The sequence below is a fragment of the Haliotis cracherodii genome, unplaced genomic scaffold (assembly GCF_022045235.1).
Source record: "Haliotis cracherodii isolate W230 unplaced genomic scaffold, xgHalCrac1.p SCAF_3, whole genome shotgun sequence".
NCBI lineage: Eukaryota > Metazoa > Mollusca > Gastropoda > Lepetellida > Haliotidae > Haliotis > Haliotis cracherodii.
In genome coordinates this window covers 44,983,547-45,004,868 of record NW_027266286.1, presented here as the reverse complement: position 1 = coordinate 45,004,868, position 21,322 = coordinate 44,983,547, and the positions used below count along the sequence as shown (strand labels likewise).

Below are 21,322 nucleotides of genomic sequence, written 5' to 3'. Positions count from 1 at the left end.
CAGCATAAGTTCGGACTAGTACAAGCAGCCACACACATGCATGCACATCACTACAAGAGTGAATTAATTTTGAAACCCATTTCGCCTCACATGGGAACATGGAAACATAATCTGCCTATGAATCCCAACTGAGTTTCTCAATTATTCTAAACATGACCATCAGCTCAGATAAGCCATTCATATGTGTGAGAATTTAATGTCTTAATTTGTCATTTGGTTCAAAACAGACACATTTCATTGCGATAAGAAAGGCAACTATAAACTCCATACCAAACAAGACTTCACACAGATGACACTGAAAAGCAAAGCAATGGTAAAATAAAACTGTGCTTATAAAGATCTTGACAAGTATAGCCCATAATGGACACCAGACAAGTAGGTTTTGCCAGTATTCTTGTCGAAGTATTTCCACAAACATCACCCAGCACAACTACAGCACATTGTTGTCTTCGTGAAAGAATGAGCTTCACAACTCAAGCACGTTTGCCATAAACATTAAACACACTCTTCTTGTGGACATCAAGTTAAGTGCCATGAGGGAAGAAAAAATGTGCCATAGAGGATTTGGCTATTAATTAACATTGTTGGTGAGATCAGATGTATCATATGCATACTCCCCAGGGACTTGAGAATGCAAATAGAATGCACACTGATCCCTTGACCATCAGTGTAATTGTTGTCTGTGCCATGAGCAGGTGATTAAATTGCACTTGAATGTACATATCCTCATCTTCATCAATCACTATGGCTAATACTGACCTTCTGTTTGACTGATAAAACTTGCCAACTCACCTTTTACCTGAGAAATGACATAGAAAATAGGAAATACCGTCTATCTCTTTTGAACAGTCTCAGAAGATTATGAAATCATCATCAGTTTCAGTTTCAAGTAGTTGATATTATAAGCAATGATCCACATTGGCTGGGTTTGCCAACACCAAGTCACCGGCCTTGACCATCCATTAATCAATTCAGTAGCCTCTAATGACTTGACCACCCATTAATCAATTCAGTAGCCTCTAATGACTTGACCACCCATTAATCAATTCAGTAGCCTCTAATGACTTGACCACCCATTAATCAATTCAGTAGCCTCTAATGACTTGACCACCCATTAATCAATTCAGTAGCCTCTAATGACTTGACCACCCATTAATCAATTCAGTAGCCTCTAATGACTTGACCCCCCATTAATCAATTCAGTAGCCTCTAATGACTTGACCCCCCATTAATCAATTCAGTAGCCTCTAATGACTTGACCACCCATTAATCAATTCAGTAGCCTCTAATGACTTGACCACCCATTAATCAATTCAGTAGCCTCTAATGACTTGACCATCCATTAATCAATTCAGTAGCCTCTAATGACTTGACCACCCATTAATCAATTCAGTAGCCTCTAATGACTTGACCACCCATTAATCAATTCAGTAGCCTCTAATGACTTGACCCCCCATTAATCAATTCAGTAGCCTCTAATGACTTGACCACCCATTAATCAATTCAGTAGCCTCTAATGACTTGACCATCCATTAATCAATTCAGTAGCCTCTAATGACTTGACCACCCATTAATCAATTCAGTAGCCTCTAATGACTTGACCACCCATTAATCAATTCAGTAGCCTCTAATGACTTGACCACCCATTAATCAATTCAGTAGCCTCTAATGACTTGACCACCCATTAATCAATTCAGTAGCCTCTAATGACTTGACCACCCATTAATCAATTCAGTAGCCTCTAATGACTTGACCACCCATTAATCAATTCAGTAGCCTCTAATGACTTGTTATCATCCAATGTTGGGTGTTCATTTACATAGCTTGGAATTTAAGATGCTCAAAGACCAAAAAAAGCAAACAAGATGACATAAATATTGGACTACTCTACTACTTCAGCAACTCATGCTTGCTGCAAAAGGGGAGTGAGTGAGTATGGTTTTACGCCGCTTTTAGAAATATTCCAGCAATATCACGGTGGGGGACACCAGAAATGGGCTTCACACATTGTACCCATCTTGGGAATCGAACCCGAGTCTTCGGCGTGACGAGCGAACGCTTTAACCACAAGGCTACCTGACCGCCCCTGCTGCAAAAGGCGTATGCTTGTCGTAAGAGGCGACTAATGGGATCGGGTTGATGCATGTCATCGTATCCCAATTGTGTAGATCGATGCTCATGATGTCAACCACTGGATGTTCTAGTTCAGCTCCAGCCCTATTATTTACAGACCACCATCATCTAGCTGGAATATTGCTGAATGGGGCGTTGAACAACAAACAACTGTTACCGATACAGATATCTTGTCTTTAGAATTACTTAAGCCCAATGTCTGAACGGTGCTTGACGCTATGGTCAAAGTCAAAGATTACTGTCTGTGCCAACAGCACCATAACCATGACCTTGAACTGACCAGTGAAAAAGACTACAGATTACGACACCAGGTGTCATCAATGTGAGTTTAGGTCCTTAGATATGTTACTTCAGATAAAGTTCAACTTTTGTCATCTGTGGCTTTATTCATAGCAATGCCCTGACATTTTGAATAATCAATAACTAGCCTGAACTCTGAACTCACTGAAAGGTATATGAGTACTACATCTGGGGACAACCCATTCGACAGCTTTGACTATGTGGAGGACATTTCCAAATTTGATGCATTCGTGACAAAAATGATGTCCGAAGCAATTCCCTATTTTGACTTGTACCATAAATTCCTATGTTTTTTTCAGGTGAAAGGTTGACTTGCCTTTGCATGTGTTTGTGATGGGTACCATCAGTGGGGCAGGATATGTTCACCTTTTCACGAACACCTGGTACTTTTGCTATTTGATAATGATTCATAAACACATGCTCATGATATAGTCAGTATCATACAATCGACTTTGGTTAATGCAGAGATTTCTATTGGATATGGAAAGGGTTTTGTCGCTTCACTAGAAAGATTCAAATTGATAGATTTGACCTGATGAAGGTAAGTGAAATTTGAGATGTATCACCAAGAGTAAAATCAATTAATTTAATTCAGAATTTGTCTGATACAGTTCCATGTCTAAATTAATAATTGTATATATCATATGTAACCTGCAAGAAAAACAAAAGCAAAGTATCATTAGTAAATACAGAGAGCAGATATTAATCCTGAAAGAAATGAAACACAGTGCACACAATATATTATCAGACATGTATGAGGATATGAGTGAGACACCTTACCCGAACGTTGACAATGGAGAGATTGAAAGACAACATCAAGAGAGAAAATACAGAATAAAGATAAAACATCTGAAATATCAACATTCAAAACATACATTTGCAAATTGTCTTTTAATTTATAATCTTCTTGAATATAGCTGATGCAGCATTTTAAGCAATACCGGTATTCAATTGAAAACATTAGAGTTACAGAAACGGTAGGTATTACACATAAACTACGAGTAAATCTGGAGGCAATCAAATATCGGAGTATATGAGTGAGAGAAAGTGTTCAGCATAACACATCATATTATCGCTCCATTATTAACTCCAGACAATGTTGAGACTTTTGGTAACAGTTACTGCTTTTACTGTCTGTCTACCATAAAGAGTTGGAAGTTCATCAAGAAAACATATACTATTAAATAGCTGGCAGTGAAGAGTCTTTTGAAGATTTTAAGATTTTCTAGAGGGCAGCCGATATGCAGGATTAATGGTTATGAGGTAATGTATTCAAAAGAAATATAGAAAATTCATTAATTTTTGTATATGTGTCAAAATTTTACAAATTTTAACTGCAATTTTTCAACAGTTTAACATGTTTCCAAAGAATTACTGTAAAACATTAAAGTCTTTGACAGGCATTAAGGAGTTGGATGAACATGAAAATATAAAGGATTTATGGATAACAATTTGTTCATTGTTTCTTATAATGTTTTAGGGCTACTTCTAGTTCCTGCATCAGGTGAAGAGCAAGTGTATTGAGTTAATACATATACAACATTTTTATCAATTTCTTGGGCAACTGCTATTGTGACTGCACGTGCACTACACTTGTCTGTACATCATCTGGGACTGTTGGAGCAAACCTACATCCATTTCCTTCAACAAAAGATACAGATTTCAAAAGAAACTTACTTGATGGTTTTCCGAGTGAGAGCAGGCGACCCCGGGGTACCTCCTTTGGGGATGCCCGTAGGTGGGACATTTCCAGCTTCCTCATCCTTAAACTTCTTCCCAAACACTTCCTCCTCTTCATCAACCTTCTTCTTCTTCCCAAAACACCAGCTGCACAGGACAGTTCCCAGGACCAGGCCTATGACGGCACCAAACGAGCCCACGATAACCAGCACGACCTGGCCGGTGTCATGCATAGCTGAAAAAAATTATTCAAATGTAAATGGCTGGCACTTATGGGAAAGTAAAATGCAAATCTTAATGTTGCCGATCAGTTTCTTTAAAGAACCTTCCTCAGAAGGCCGAATTGTGTTTTGCTTGACTCTTGTTCACAGATGCGTTTCAGGTGATGTGAAATGGAAACGTTGGTGAATTAAGTCCCGGTAAAGATGTCTTTTATACATCATAAACGTTTAAAAGTCAAAGCTAGAGTGTCCCAACAGCACAATAATATGAAGTTTATTTCAGAAAATAAACTGAAGGTGACAGATGACGTCCCATGAAACACCTGATTGGATGTCTGCTTGAATCAGTTCAATAGGTTAAACCCAGGAGTTGTTTAAATCTGTCTTCAAACCTTTGAGAATGTCAGAGGTTGTTCAGCAACAAGTCCACAACAGGGTAACATGGAAGCTTATTCCAGAAAGCAAACTCAAGGTGGCACTTTGGACTGGAGGTCAGATGGAACCAGGTCACTTGTGACGGACAGGAGTCTCCTATACTTGTCAAGTGACCAGAACATACAGAGCTGCTGTCACATGACCGATGATTAAAGTTAACTGCAGGTATGTCAGCATGTGGACACTCCTGGCTTTCTAATATATCAGTAATTAAATAACTTGGAGATTAGCTACTAGAATATTGGAAGAAGGGGGTGACAATGAGTATTAGGACTGGACGTCATTCAAACCAAATCTGTGTTATTGGTAATTTAAGTTCTGACATCATTTCTTGACTTCAGTGTTATTGGTTCACATTTTAATTTTGTTAAATTTTATTATCATTTTTGAATTTTTAAATTATGGTGGTGGGGGGATGGGGATGGGTAGGTGGAGGAAAGGTTCAATAAGTGAATCAATATTTGATTAAAAAATATAGAAACTGCGCTATGTTTGGTCCATGTCAATGGGATCCATATGTAATTTTCTGAAAGGGGGACACAACCCCCGACCACTCTACTCCTGGATCTGCCTCTTCTTCACCAGTAATCAATGTATCATGTGTTTCATTTATCAAGGGGTCTTATCACAGAAGGAGCACTAAGAAACCCATTCCCTTATTGTACCCATGTGGGTAATAGAACCAGGTCTTCAACATGATGAGGACACACCAAACAATGGACTACCCCACCCAATTTTCAAATAAAAACTACCATGCCCAATTTCATTAAAATCAGATCTTAGTTCTCGCTACTGCTAAACAAAGATCTGAGGACATCCCATTAGGGGTCACGTCAGAACGACCTTTTTTATCCGACCAATCAGAGCGTCGCTTACCAGATCATGAAAGTGAGTCAGAATGTGATTTCTAATCATGCAGCCTCGAAAACTTTAAAACGGAGTATTCTGAATGATAGAATCTATACATTCTAGACCATATATTAGCCATTCGAGAATGTTCTTTTGATCAGGTTTCAAATTTTTAAACGAGAATTTGTCAAAATATGTTTCAAAGCGTAGTCGCCAAATTTAAATTAGTGCTGTAAAGCATGAGAAAGCTGCCTTCTGATTGGCTAATGTCGACTTCTTGTCAGTAATTCCACTGGTAGGTCAGAGTTCGTGAATGGTCGGTCAGAGTTCGCGAAAGGTCGGTCAGAGTTCGCGAAAGGTCGGTCTGACGTGACACGTAATGGGATGTCCTCAGATCTTTATTTAGCGGCAGCGAGAACTAAGATCTGATTTTAATGAGATTGTACCATGCCATGATTATATGTCAGGAATACAACCTGACACTGACATGCCAATCCATGTGTTTGTTCCAGTCCTTGTGATAAACAGATGGTGTTTTACTTAAACACTCTAGGAGTACCATTACTCCTTGACTACACAAAGGTCACATTGATCAGGCATACTCTCTCTCGAGTCTGTATGTCATGCTTAAACATGGGACGTGAGTCCTACCTAAATCAATGTGCCGACTGTATCACTGAAGTGCACTGAAGGACAGTGTATTGTGGTTCTATAGTTTGAGTGAGTGAGTGAACTGAGGATGATGACATGGTCAGCAATGTTAATGACAAGCAATGCTGGTCTTGTGGTTCATAAGTTAAGCCTTAAGATTTATTCTACTCTAATATACATATATGTCTGGCAGCCATTTTGACCACCCAATGCCCATTTCAGTTGTTGTTTCAATATACATCGGGTACACACACAATGTCTTTTCTACCCAATTATATCCTCCACCTTCCAACAATCTGAGAGGGTTTGTTTGTTTGTTGTTTAATGCCACACTTAGCAATATTCCAGCTACACGACAGCAGTCTGTAAATAATCGAGTCTGGACCAGACAATCCAGTGATTGACAAACCTACATGTTGTGGCATGTTGTGATATGGTGTAGCTGACAAATCTAGGATTCAAACCATGACTGACAGTTGCTGCAACATTTAAGGTATGCAACTTTACTTACACAAGGAAATGCATGTGCATCACAGTCCACAGGGCCACCCTTCCTTCCAGGTAGGGTTGGGATGAGTCCCCCCAACCCCCCCCCATACCCACCCCCACACGCCCATCCAACCTCCTATTACTCGACCCTACCCGGGTACCCACTGTAGGTCTCAGGAGATGTCTCAAAATGTCCGAATGCGAACATTTTAGCATAGCCCTGGCAAACATATTTCGATATATGTATTAAACAATCTGGTCATTCATACACTGAAGTTTACTGAAGTTTTCAACTATATGAAAAATCAGAAGGAATGGGTGCATAGATAGAAAGAAATGCAAACATTAGTGACTTGTAGTGTAACCATAGAGTTCAAGTGTGCCACTTGCGCCCTTATATTTGATTTTATCATGAGACACAGATAGTGTTCACAAACAGTTACAGTTATATTTCAACTGTTCTGAACTTCCTGTTTTGCCTCATTGGGAAACAATGAGCATTTGAAACTTAAATGTCAGTAAAAAAAACCATTCATCCTCAATCGAGGAAGTAATTTGCTGAAACAAATAAACTCGTCTCCAAAGTCTGCAGTTTTATTCAAATAGGAAAAACAATTTCAGGAGTCCCAGTAGGACAAGCTCTCAGACGGTTATAAACCCTGACACGTATAAAACCCGTTGGGTTCTGACATATCGTATTCTAATGCAGTTTAGACATTTTTTCCTTCCCACTACACAAATGTCTCTTGGCAGTCTTCTGGTGGCCTTGCTCACCCAGCTGTGAGCGATGGTCACAACCAGTACCTCATGCTGGACTGCATATTGTCCACAATCAGATTACCACAATACTGATGAGCAGGTGGTGTCTGTGCCACACAGTACACAATACAACATGGTAGGGACGTCAGGACAACATACATCTCAAGATACCAGTGACAATGTAATATCCTAGAGCCAGACTCAAGGTTTAATGAACCTTATGCTATGTCTGATAGATATCTTAACTAAGCTCCGAAAACTAATAGAGCTGTCACCTAATTTTCTGCTGTTTAGACGCGTTTTACTTAATATTAATGAGTAACGAAATGAGATTAACACAACTTTGAACAATATTAAGGTGGGATGAGTGTGTGAGTATGGTTTTTCGGCGCTTTTAGCAATATTCTAGCAATAACCACGGCTGGGGGCACCAAAAAATGGACTTCATATTGTACCCATGTGGGGAATCGAACCCAAACCTTCGACGTGACAAGCCAACGCTTTAACCACAAGCTACCCCTAAGGTGGGATGAAGGCCAATAGGAAGCAGGTTGCAGACATCCTTGACTTTGTGAAACCATCCAACACAGTATGTGCTGATAGACTTAAGATGGTGAGGTGAGGTGAAATTGGGTTTAACATCGGGTCCAAGATTATTGCACTTATATAGCGACGTGCATGCACGTGTGTGTGTGTGGCTGCTTGTACTAGTCCGGATTGATGCCGATTTATAGTGCTAGCCCTCTGAGATACCATGCCACAGTTTAACATGAATACCCGACTCAGACACAGTATACTGACTCCGAGCCAACCAGTCCTTGTTTTAGCCCCTTAATGCCGAGCGCCAGACAGGGTAACAACAAGTACCATCTTTTAACGTCTTTTGGTATGACGCGGCCGGGGATCGAACCCCGGACCTTCCGCTCTCCGGGCAGACACTCTACCACTAGGACCACGGAGGCGGTCAATAGACTAAAGATCGTCCTTCGGGTTGAGCTGTGACCCCAGGACCTGGCATAGGTCACAGATCATGGCACAATCTTGTAATCTTCTGAACAGGATCTTAAAACTACCATGGAGTTACGTGTGTAAACGTTTCAATATCTACAAGTAAAACAAGATCATATATACCCTGTATCACAGTGACTAGCAACAACTTAGTCTGCAGAAGCACTGAATAAGTGTATACCACTGATCCATTCTAATACATAAATATATTCATTCTTTCAGAAACTATTTGACTGTGCTACACTTTTTACAAAAACAGGACAGAAAAGCACACATGATAAAGACAAAGTAGTAAATGAAATTATCTTGAAATAATTACAATATTACAAAACAATTTGGATTTGACACTAACACACCCTAAGATCCCCCTTGGAGTATTTAAGAGTTTCAGTCTGTTATAAAATGTCACCTCCAACTGCACAGGATCAATTATTCAAAGAAAGGAAGTGTAAGGAATTAATTATGCATGGCTTCCTCTCTGAATTTCAAGGCTACAACTTGGTACTCTTGCATGCAAACTGGTTTGATTCTGTGACTAAATTAAAGGAAATTAATTAAGTCAGCATTAAGTCTGTCAGATTGTTATATAAATAGAGGTGGGTTGGTCCAGAAGGGTGAAATATTCATCTCATTTGCACCTGTCTCTTAGGACTTGAAGTTACTGCTTCAAGCTTCAGTTGGCTGCCAGTGGCAAGGCTTTCATCTGGTATTGGCTTCCGAATTATTAATCAAAACACATTTTATTGTTGTGATATTGTCCCATTCTTCTCATATGTGTTCCAACTATGCTAGCATTAAGATTCATTACAGATACTAAATCTTTCCCCATTTTAGTATATGACATTCAGATGAGATGTAGAATAATAGGGTCCAGTGGGTTTGGACACAGTACACAAACACATTTTCCTGTGAGGATTTGCGAATATATATTGGACACACACTCACACCTTACAAAAAAATCAAGAATCCCTTCTTTGATATTTCCATTGAAACATTTGGAATAGGAATGATAAATGGATGATGATGATGATGATGATAATGAAATCATACTTTCATCATCATCATCATCATCATCATCATCATCTGAGACAAACTGAAATAATTTATCTATTACATAAACTAACAGTATTTTATCTTTATTTCTCAGGCAAAAGAAGAGCAATTTGTTAATAATTGTTCAAACAGAAGGACGCTCAAAGGCATTACGAGCGATAATTGTCCTTCACACCATACATGGCACAATGAAGTATGTGCTGATATAAATCCCCTAAAGCCCCTAATTCTGACGTGTACAGTCCTTCCTATCCTGCAATAATCAGCTTAAGTGACAGTAGGCTGTGGGATGCAGCAGCTTGATACCCAGTATCACAACACTGTAGAGTGGCCACACACTTGGGCCAGCTTGGCCATCAGCACCTGGCAATTTAGGCAATAAAAACATTGTCATTCACACAACTGTCCCATCAACAAGGCTTACGTTGACGTCCATATGTTTTTCCTTGGGATGGAGAGAAAAGTGATGCCTGTCAAAGATGCTTCTTTATAGGAAATCCGGGGATAATATCTCAGTGAGTCGAGTGGTATTATGAAATACTGACGATGTCATCTCAGTGATATGTTTGCTCTGGGTATCACAGGCAGGGGTTTATCAAGGACTCCAAACTAAGTGCCATTGGCAGGCATACTGGGAACATTGGGAATGTTAATCAAAGACATGATAACACACAATCAGCCAATGATGCTTGAAACTATCAAACCTTTATCATTGCCTGAAAATGTGAACATAAAGACTGTGAGAGATGGAGTGAGCTGCTGCACCAGTTTTAGCATCCCAACAATATACACTACACTACACATAGGGATAATCATATGTCACTACTTAAATATACACTTGACATATCAATAGAATCAGTTCTGTGTATCATTGAAAGATTAGACGTATCCCTAAAAGGGATAAGTGTATAAGTAGAGGACAACCAAAATGGGCTTTACACATTGAACCTATGGACATTGGAACCCATGGACATTAAACCCATGGACATTGGAACCCATGGTCATTGAACCCATGGACATTGGAACCCATGGACATTGGAACCCATGGTCATTGAACCCATGGATATTGGACCCATGGACATTGGACCCATAGACACTGGAACCCATGGTCATTGGAAAGATGGTAACTGAACCCATGGTCATTGAACCCATGGTCACTAAACCCATGGACATTGAACCCATGGACATTGGACCCATGGACATTGAACCCATGGACATTGGAACCCATGGACATTGGAACCCATGGACATTGAACCCATGGACATTGAACCCATGGACATTGGACCCATGGACATTGAACCCATGGACATTGGACCCATGGACATTGAACCCATGGACATTGGACCCATGGACATTGAACCCATGGACATTGGAACCCATGGACATTGAACCCATGGTCATTGGACCCATGGACATTGAACCCATGGACATTGGAACCCATGGACATTGAACCCATGGACATTGGAACCCATGGACATTGAACCCATGGTCATTGGACCCATGGACATTGAACCCATGGACATTGGAACCCATGGACATTGAACCCATGGACATTGGAACCCATGGACATTGAACCCATGGACATTGGAACCCATGGACATTGAACCCATGGTCATTGGACCCATGGACATTGAACCCATGGTCATTGGACCCATGGACATTGGACCCATGGACATTGAACCCATGGACATTGGACCCATGGACATTGAACCCATGGACATTGGACCCATGGACATTGAACCCATGGACATTGGACCCATGGACATTGAACCCATGGACATTGGAACCCATGGACATTGGAACCCATGGACATTGGAACCCATGGACATTGAACCCATGGACATTGGAACCCATGGACATTGAACCCATGGACATTGGACCCATGGACATTGGACCCATGGACATTGAACCCATGGACATTGGACCCATGGACATTGAACCCATGGACATTGGACCCATGGACATTGGACCCATGGACATTGGACCCATGGTCATTTGAACTCATGGACATTTGAACTCATGGACATTGGAACCCATGGACATTGGACCCATGGACATTGGAACCCATGGACATTGAACCCATGGACATTGAAACCCATGGACATTGGACCCATGGACATTGGAACCCGAGTTCTTGAGATGATGAGTTACGACTTAACCACTATCCTTTCATGTTTGAGAGTGCAATCACCCATCCATCTATTCTCCGCTGCTAGCATGGCTTAAGTTAAATCTGATTTGTGACCTGTGCACTTAACACAGGATCCTGTGCCACCACAGGCAAAATGATACAGATAACCAGGTGACCAGGGGACAAGGACATCAAAGTCTCCCAACAGCCAACGGGCATTACATTCTTATACATAATTTGAAACTTGTCACTCACAACAAGAATAATCTGTCTGGAGATAGGAGGACAAATTAAATTATTAATTGACTTTCCCGACCCTAATGGAACTGAAGGATTCTTTGATAACAGATACAAACTCCTAGAAATTGACACCAATGAAGTGGGTTCTCACTGAAATCGGCAATATTGATCGAGACGTTTACTCTTCTCTGTGAAAGAGATAAGGTTGATAGCGCAATATTCAATTACAAATGTCATTATCTCAGCGATTATCGGCAATACCATCTGGAGACTAAACTAGTCATAGACAATTTTAACAGATTATATCATGAAATCAAGCCATCATCTCTCAGCCATTACCTGTAAGTAGTAGGTCAGAATCAAGATAAAAAAGGGTGATCTTTCAAACGAGTCATGTCTCGTAGGGATTGACATCAAGTTACTTCCAGCATGGCAACACCACTGCAGGCTGTCGATATGGACATGATAGTGATATAACCATCAAGGACAATCAGTCTATCTTAACCATCACTGCAATGAACATTTATTGAAATTGACAACCATTCTGCAGTGTGAGATCAGTGATGTGTGGGCACATAATTCTTTCAGCATTACAAGATCAAGATCAGGGACACAGATGGTCTAGTCAGCTATGGAATCACAATTCGCTGCCCAGAGTTGCATCCCTTGGGCATGCCAGGAACCTATGATTGTGGGCTCAAAGCCTGGTTAGTCTCGATTATATTTCTATGTTTGTTAGCACCATACCCATGCTCGTGGGTTCAACCAAAGTGGTAAACATGTGTTCCTCACACATAAAGTTGACACGCTGATGTAACTGGAATACTGTTAAAAGCGGCGTTAAACCAAACTCACTCACTCACTCACTACCACACAAACTGTGGTGTGGAAACCAGAAAGGAGAGGAATAATGCCATTTTTAATAATAATTGTTTATTTTAGATTGCTCACCAAAATACATCAGCCATTGAAGATATGATCTTTTTTAACTCCCAACACCTCCTCCAAAAGGGTCTTTGAAAAAACATATGACATTTCCGTATCAGAAGTAATTTCTTTGATGGAATTCCCATTTGGTTATGAAACATTTCATGGCATTGTTTCCATGCTGATTAGGCATGTAGAAGACATCATTGTCCTCCACATCTCCAAGATGGAAACATCTGGTAATTCAACGAGCAGCATCGCAATAAAGTTGAAAGAAATACAATGCAATTATCTTTATTAAAGGTTTGACAAGCTTGGTCGTTTGTGAAGAATCTGTTATTTCATTGAGGAAATTCAGATGACATGAGAGGCCTATTATTACGAAAGTGTCAGCTTGACATTTGGAAATTGTCAATATTGTACAGCCAATTACTCATCCCCGAGCGTGTCTGTTTTAAATAAACATGGACTGATGGGATGATACATGGTATATAGGAACTTTCTGAAGTAGCTCCATGCCTTGACATGCCCACCATGCCTTGACATGCCCACCATGCCAGGAGCACAGAACATGGAAATAAGTGCAGTATGGAGAGTAATCGATTTGATTCCCATGATTCCTGCCGAGTTGGAAGCAACTGATGATTCGGATACAGACTAATCACTTGACTGATTCGTCGGTGACTTGGAGAGAATGGAGAAAGTGACCGGAGGTAAACACTGCCTTGGCATCTCTTTCAGTTGCTTCAAGACATGGCAGCAACTGTGATTGATTAAGAAATGCTCAAGAGCTGGTATTTGGCTCCAAATCTGCAGCAAATGTCAGTACAAACTGCCAAATTGAAATAAAAAGTGTCCCAATTCCTGTTTCTATTTAAAATAACTCTGTAGCAGTGGCTTGTATTTCACTGATAGCAGGACCAATGTAGATGAAGAGGCTTCAATGACTAGTTTCACACTAAGCATTCAGCGCTACGTTTGACAAAGACTTTTGAATTTAAGAAAACAAGAACTTAAAATAAAACCAAATTTGAACAAAATAGAAATGGTTCCCATGTGGCTCCTTTAGCCTTGAATCCCCGTTACAAACAAGCAAATGTTCCAGACACATTGGCGAAACCCATGAGGACAGGTTCTGACTCGTCAGAGATCAGAATCATGGCAAATCTGTGATTTATAATGGAGATAGTGAGGTCCCTGGCCAGCCATGAGATACTGAGTACTGCAGACCATTTCTCCACTGCAATCTGTGTGAGTCATTAACCTCTAACTGCCACCATGCAACACAATGGATCCACAGAACATCATGTCCCATTTACCAGAGCTGCGACACTATTTACACAGACCAAGACAGCAGTATTAAAAAAGTGCACCTGCACTGAGTACAGAACTAGGAGATTAGTCTTTATCATTCCCCTCTGATCCGATGAAGCTGTTTGGTACTTGGCACCCTTCGCACGCCAAATAATCGATACTTGGTAGTACTACAGCCATGTGTTCAACAGTGCACAGTGGTTCCTCCAGTTCGTTGAGCTGGCCAGTCACAATGGCCGTCACAACCAGGGACCTCTAGAAGCAATTCCTAATGATAAAATACTGTCTTAAGTGGAGGTTGATGAGCTACAGTGTGTCTCAGATTGGATGGACGTATTGCCAGCCAGGTCTGCTCATACACTGTGTAATTGTCAGCAACAGTCCACCCAGGGTGACAAATTGTAAATATCACTTTGGAATAAACCCCTTCGTCTAGAGTCATTATCCTGGAAACCCCACCTTCCGGACCATCTTGTGGGGAGGTACCTACTGTTGTATACCTACATTCCAAACAAACTCGCCAGAACAGTGTTCCCAGGCTAAAGATTCTGATGAGGCTAAATGTCCAAAGTGATTGTGACAATCTTTTAGCTTGGAAAGACTATTAGCAGCAATTATTTCATCTCTTTATCTCTCTATCTATCTCTCCATCTATCTATCTCAATGGACAGTACCCCATACCTGGAGTGATGGGGTAGCCTAGTGGCTATTTAAAGCATTCACTCGTCACGCCGAAGGCCAGGTTCAATTCACCACATGGGTACAATGTGTGAAGCCCATTTCTGGTGTCCCGGGCTGGAATATTGTTAAAGGTGGCATAAAACAATACTCACTCACTCACTACTCCATACCTAAATACTGCTAATCTGTAATTTGTTAATCTGAATATCACTTGGACCTGTATTTTTCTGTCTGTCTGTCTGTCTGTCTGTCTGTCTATCTAAATGGACACTGCTCCATTTCTTGTGACCATTAATCTGGAATTTGTTAATCTGTATGATTTAACTGAATCAGAACAGTCTGGATTAACAAGGTTGCACTGTATAGTGTAATTGGTCACTTCACATTGATATAGATATAGGGCAACACAAAGAGAAAGGGTCTCTCGTTTCTTGTCTTTGCACGAGTCATGGGCAGGTAACTCTAATATCACATGCATAAATGTCAGGGAGCCAAAGAGAAGATCCGTCATCTCATCGATTTTGGACAAAGAAAAAAAACTAAGACAGATTCTTGAAAGGGTGCTTATCTATTGCCTGCATCAACTCTAGTTAGTCAAAAGAAATGCATTTAAAAATCCACTGGAGTTTGCTGGTACCATATGGTGGCGAGTCTATGGTGAGAGTGAGTGAGTGAGTGAGTGAGTGAGTGAGCAGGCAAGCGAGAAGCAGCATTCACACAACACACACACTCACTCACTAAAAGGCCAAGATGAGGTTATTGTTGGTCAACAGGAACAGTATATATTTTAAGAAATGAGCAAAATGTATAGAAATTGTTTTGAAAGTTATAAAATGTGTTCATATGAATGAGAGTAAGACTTTGTTCATTTCAAAACATGACGTTTTGAGGCAGGATTTGTTTCTAATATTGGAACTTGACCAAGCCATTGACTCAAACTGATTTTTTTAGACGAAGATAAAGACAGTACCAACATATTGTAAAAAGTCACAGATATTTCGATTTCCTTTTGAAATTTAAACAAATCATCTTTTTTCATTTACTTTAGCCATGTTCATGTCGGAAGTTACCAGGCTAAATTCCCTCAATCTGATGTCTCACACCACCGTTTTGATGATAGGCAGTCAGGGAATTCTCATTTCAATGGTGTGGAAGTATTTTCTGAACACATTGTTCCTGTTCAAAGAGTATCCGAAATACAGAAGAAATTCATTTGGATGGTTGCCCAGTTTAATGTTATCTCTGATGACAATATAATCTCTAACATTTCAACTTCAGTAGTATTCCCTGATGAAAGAGAAAGTCAGAATAATGAAATTATAAGACTAATAAAAGACATTAGAAAGTTCAAGTCATCATCTGATGTTGAAGTTGTTGGATAATCATCTCGGAATCTGATTAGTCTCGCTGCGTACACCTTCTCCACATGATAAGCAGCTTGCGACACAGCTCCACTGGTGAAGCCCCAACAGTCACTTTGTGGCATTTGAAAACCACAAAAGTTAAGGGAACTGTCACCGTCATGCCATAACAGGAGCTCACCGTCTAAGGAATGACTAGCTGTTGGCCATTTTCATATTGATTTTCTTCTCCAGAACATATTTCTTTACGGCTTGAAACATCAGAAGGAAAAAAACTAACAATCTAACAAGAATGCATGTTTTATTGATTTTGTGCATTCTTTATTCCAAATTGCTGAAAAAATGGCCTGATTCGAGTTTAATCTTTTTATTCTGTAACATATGTAATATATTACATAAGCAATGGAAGAGTCTGTAAAATCACTATGAGCCACTGAAGTGGTCCTTGTATTGAACTGAACAAGGGAATGATACAGAAGTAACCAAGCCATTTCAGTGTCTTTCTAAAAGCGATATATCAATATGCAATCACAACTTGATATTGTTGGGCTTTTGGACATGCTTTTGGACATGCTGATAAGAAGGCCAGGGACTTCATGCACAAAGTGATCTCATGACAAACAGCCTCCATGATGCGCGACACACGAAGGAGCAGTTGATGCGGTTTAATGTCTCTTCTCCTGTGACGTCCAGATGATGCAGTTTTATGTCTCTTCTCCAGTGACGTCCAGTTGATGCAGTTTTATGTCTCTTCTCCAGTGACGTCATCCTAATGTTGTCCAGTCGGGTTAAATCTCATAAACAGGGATGTTATAATATCCCCTGGATTTTATTAATACATCTTTCGTTTACATTGCAAGAAATTAATGTTTCTCAATAGAAATGTATGTATTTGTACACAATGTAATGAAATGTAAAATCAAATGACAAATGTTTCTTTATATTCCCAAGGATGGAACACACAACCTTCGTATCTGTAGCCCAGTAAGTGTACCACTAGGCTACAGAGGCGCTGATAAATCATAATGCTTTGAACAACGTCTTTTTCAAGTACCGTACGCCAGCAACAGATATTTTACGCCTATTAACTTAGGTTCATGGAAAGTATGTTTGATGCATAAAAACGCTGATAAATATTGTTTTAAGTCTCTTTTGTTGGTTTATAAGTTAGAGAAAACACTTCCCTCGGGTTTTTAAAACCCTTTTCCTTGGGATAGGACCTTGGAGCTGATGCTCCTGTGGACCTTGGAGCTGATGCTCCTCGGTTTAATTCCACGAATGCGGGTTTTAAATATGCTAAAAACCCTCAGATGTGCTTTATCCTACACAATCATATATCACAATCAAATCAAGGCCAGACAAACAACTGACTGATGGCATGAACATCTAGCCAAACCATCTGGATACAATAACACACAGCCAGGTTGCAAATTCCAAACCCAATCCACATTTGAGTTTGTGTTTACAAGAATGGGTTACTGACCTACTTCTCTCAGATTCCCAACTGGGCAACTTAACACAAGACCTATTCTGTAGCTGAAAGCCAATCTATGTCAACATCTTGATGTCACATCCTGATGTCTGTGAGCGTATTTACCTCCCTAATCATCTAACACATCGTGATAATTGAGCTTGATAAACTCCCCTGTATCAATGACGCTTTCAGTAATGTATTAATGGAAAAATGAATTGCAGTTGTGTTCTTTCTGCTGACTTAGGAGAGTAAGTTTTCAGATCGAGCTCCCCAAAATCAAACAAATGTCACGGAAAGATTCCCAAAGCTCCTGAACAGCCTCGGGATCGGATGATACTATGACAGGCACACAATGGAGGCCCTTGCTGTCATTAGTCAGGCATTTATCTTTAAAGAGAGATGTCAAGTCTCACCTCGGGAATCTTAGGGATGAAATTACTGCCAAATCTGCCCATAATGGATTGAGTTTGGTGCCACTGAAAGTTTCCTGGGAAGGTGCCTTATATTTGAAAAGTATTCTAAAAACAGAAAGGTTTTTATCTATGTAGCTTAGATTTTTTTATAACCGGCTGAATGAGTGAGTTGGCAGGTGGTGTGAATAGCATGCACCTTTGAACAGTTTTAAATAAGTTTTATAACATGGTTGTCAGCTTAGGGATGGAAGTCTGAATGATAGAGGATTCATATACTTTGGTGAGACCCACAAGTATGTTAAGGTTCTGAGAAAATCAAGGATCATCATTGAGAAAACCTTTGATTCCCACCTATTATCAGGGAATCCTGGTAGCTAAGGGAAGCAACTCTTCAAAACTTGCAACAGGGCCTTAGGCAACAGGGCCACCCATGTTGGAAGGATTTAATGATAAATCTTTATATATTTCTCTGGTATTTCCAGGTTCCTATTTGCATTCTGTTTGATCAAATTTGGGCAAAATTCACAAGCATCAACAGTCATAATCAGTGCAAATCACAATCAGCAAATCCTGACCAAGTTAAGGGACACAACACCAACTTAGACCACAGAGCCACCTGACGCCACAGAAAGAATTGAAATTCATATTGGATACATTATTATGATACAGTATTACAGAATAGTTATAAAAAAGAAACAAAATGGGATTTCAGGTTGTGGTGATAAATATCGCAGGTCAATCCTGGAGCAGGAAAACCAGTGGTTGATAATGTGAGCACAGGTACACACGCAGGTCACAGCTGACAAAAGGCCTTTTATGGTGGCCATCAATCAAGTTTCACTCTCAGGAGACACAACCACCTGGGCCCACTTGCACAAAGCAATCTTAGCGCTAAGATGCTCGTAACGCCCATACTTTAACAAAGGCTTACATTAGTCTTAGTGCTAAGATCGCTTTGTGCAAATAGGCCCTGATCCTGAACTACAGGAGTGAAACACAGAATGATACAGGCTTCTAGAATCCACTGGAGGGTAAGTATAGCATCCAAAGCACGTCCTCACTGAATGTGTTTGATCGCGACTGGTTTTCCTCTGATCAAGATTCTGTTCTTAATACAGCGTGAACACAAAGCTGGGTGAAATTAAATTTTCAGTGGATAATGGTGATCACAGATAAGATTCGGTGGACCTTTTCTAGCCAGGACTCCCCAGGGGCTACATGGCATCACAAGGGACCAATCCTGCAATTCATCAACCATTGGGCAAAATCTGTCTGTTTCAACACCTTTGTGGGCTTATTTCAATCAAGACTTCAAACCCTTCCTACAGAGCTTGCTCACTGTAAGAAAACTGACCAATCAGATAAAGCGCTGAACAGCTCACAAATACTTTGTGGGTGTTATTACATGTAATTCGTAAAGAAAGAAAACACTATTTTGTTGTTGATTTTACTAATATGGAGGTGAGAGTTTCCTTTCCTATTTGGCATGATACAGGCTGTGATACGTTAACTAAACTGAACTATTCACAAAAACACACGAGTGATATGAGTGAGTGAGTATGGTTTAACGCAGCTTTTAGCAATATTCCAGAAAATATCATGACGAGGGGCACCAGAAATGGGCTTCACACATTGTACCCATGTTGGGAATCGAACCCGGGTCTTCGGCGTGACGAGCGAACGCTTTAACCACTAGGCTACCCGACCACCCCTCGAGTGGTATGGCACTGAAATGTCTCCTGCCCTTGCATGACCTGACGTAACAGGTCCAAATGCATCTAGAGTATGCCAATTTTCCAGCCGGTAATGGCCGCCTGCATAATAAACACACACCACGAACCAGTGGTCAAAAGTCTGAGCAACAATCCCCATCCAGGCACAAAGACGTACATTCAACCAGCTTCACGCCGCTATAGAAGTACAATAATCTTGGACGAGACGTTAAACCCCATGTCACCACCCCACCTCAATAGCGACAAGATTGAGGCACTGGGACATCTTGTGTTACAGAGTCCCTACGGAGGAAATTGGACCAGACAGACAAAAACAATATCCATTATAGTCATCAAGTAACAGGAGTAACCACAATTACATCCAGCCTCGCATAATACCATGGAAGCTGACTAATACTGGCACTCCGCAACTAACCTTTATTAAGAGAGAGCCTTTCTGGACAAAATCCAATCAACGTATTGTAAATACATACACAAAATGCATTAACATCTGATCTATGTACACCCTTCTTAAAATCAATGACAGCATTCACCACAAAACCACTAGCTAAAGTCGTCACTCAAATTAATGTCTCAGATCATTATGAATAATTGAACGCCCAGGACTTCATGACGATGTAATTTCATATTGGAAAATAAATGTCACTGTTATCTGATATTGTAAGCTGTTTCCACGATGTCCACATGACCTTTCCACATTTCCACGTTGCTGTGACACAAGGCCATGTCAGGGTGGGCGGCTGGGCATCTGGTAATTAGTCCTGCAAGATTCATGTGGAATTGGGTGCGTCACACAAGTACATTTAACGACCACATATCTCAATTTCTGAAAAGATAAGTAGAAATAGATCTTGTTACTGCTGACTTACTTTTATCATTCATGCATGTTTGGGTAGGATAGGGAGAGACAGTGGTGATCAGGACTGTTATCTTGATTCTTGTGACTAGCAGTTACAGTAGTGGTGGTGGTGGTGGTGGTACTAACAGTAGTGGTTATGTTAGTGTTAGTGTTCGTGGTAATGTTAGTGTTCGTGGTAATGTTAGTGTTAGTGGTAATGTTAGTGTTAGTGGTAATGTTAGTGTTAGTGGTAATGTTAGTGGTAATGTTACTGAAGTGGTAATGTTAGTGGTAATGTTAGTGGTAATGTTAGTGTAAGTGGTAGTGGTAGTGGTAATGTTAGTGGTAATGTTAGTGTAAGTGGTAGTGGTAGTGGTAATGTTAGTGGTAATGTTACTGAAGTGGTAGTGGTAGTGGTAATGTTAGTGGTAGTGGTAGTGGTAATGTTAGTGGTAATGTTAGTGTAAGTGGTAGTGGTAGTGGTAGTGGTAATGTTAGTGAAGTGGTAGTGGTAGTGGTAATGTTAGTGGTAATGTTAGTGTAAGTGGTAGTGTTAGTGGTAATGTTACTGAAGTGGTAGTGGTAGTGGTAATGTTAGTGGTAATGTTACTGAAGTGGTAATGTTAGTGGTA

The 21,322-nt window shown here is 40.3% G+C and overlaps 1 protein-coding gene across 6 annotated transcripts in view; it reads right to left on the bottom strand.

Annotated features, from left to right (window-relative positions):
• The window catches only part of LOC139473564 (synaptotagmin-7-like), a 422,936-nt gene that overhangs the window by 111,918 nt on the left and 289,696 nt on the right, over positions 1–21,322 (bottom strand). For all 6 annotated transcript variants that reach the window (XM_071256214.1, XM_071256213.1, XM_071256216.1 and 3 more), the window contains one exon: positions 4,111–4,348. In XM_071256214.1, coding sequence (XP_071112315.1) covers positions 4,111–4,348 — 238 coding nt within the window. The remainder of the gene's footprint in view (positions 1–4,110; positions 4,349–21,322) is intronic.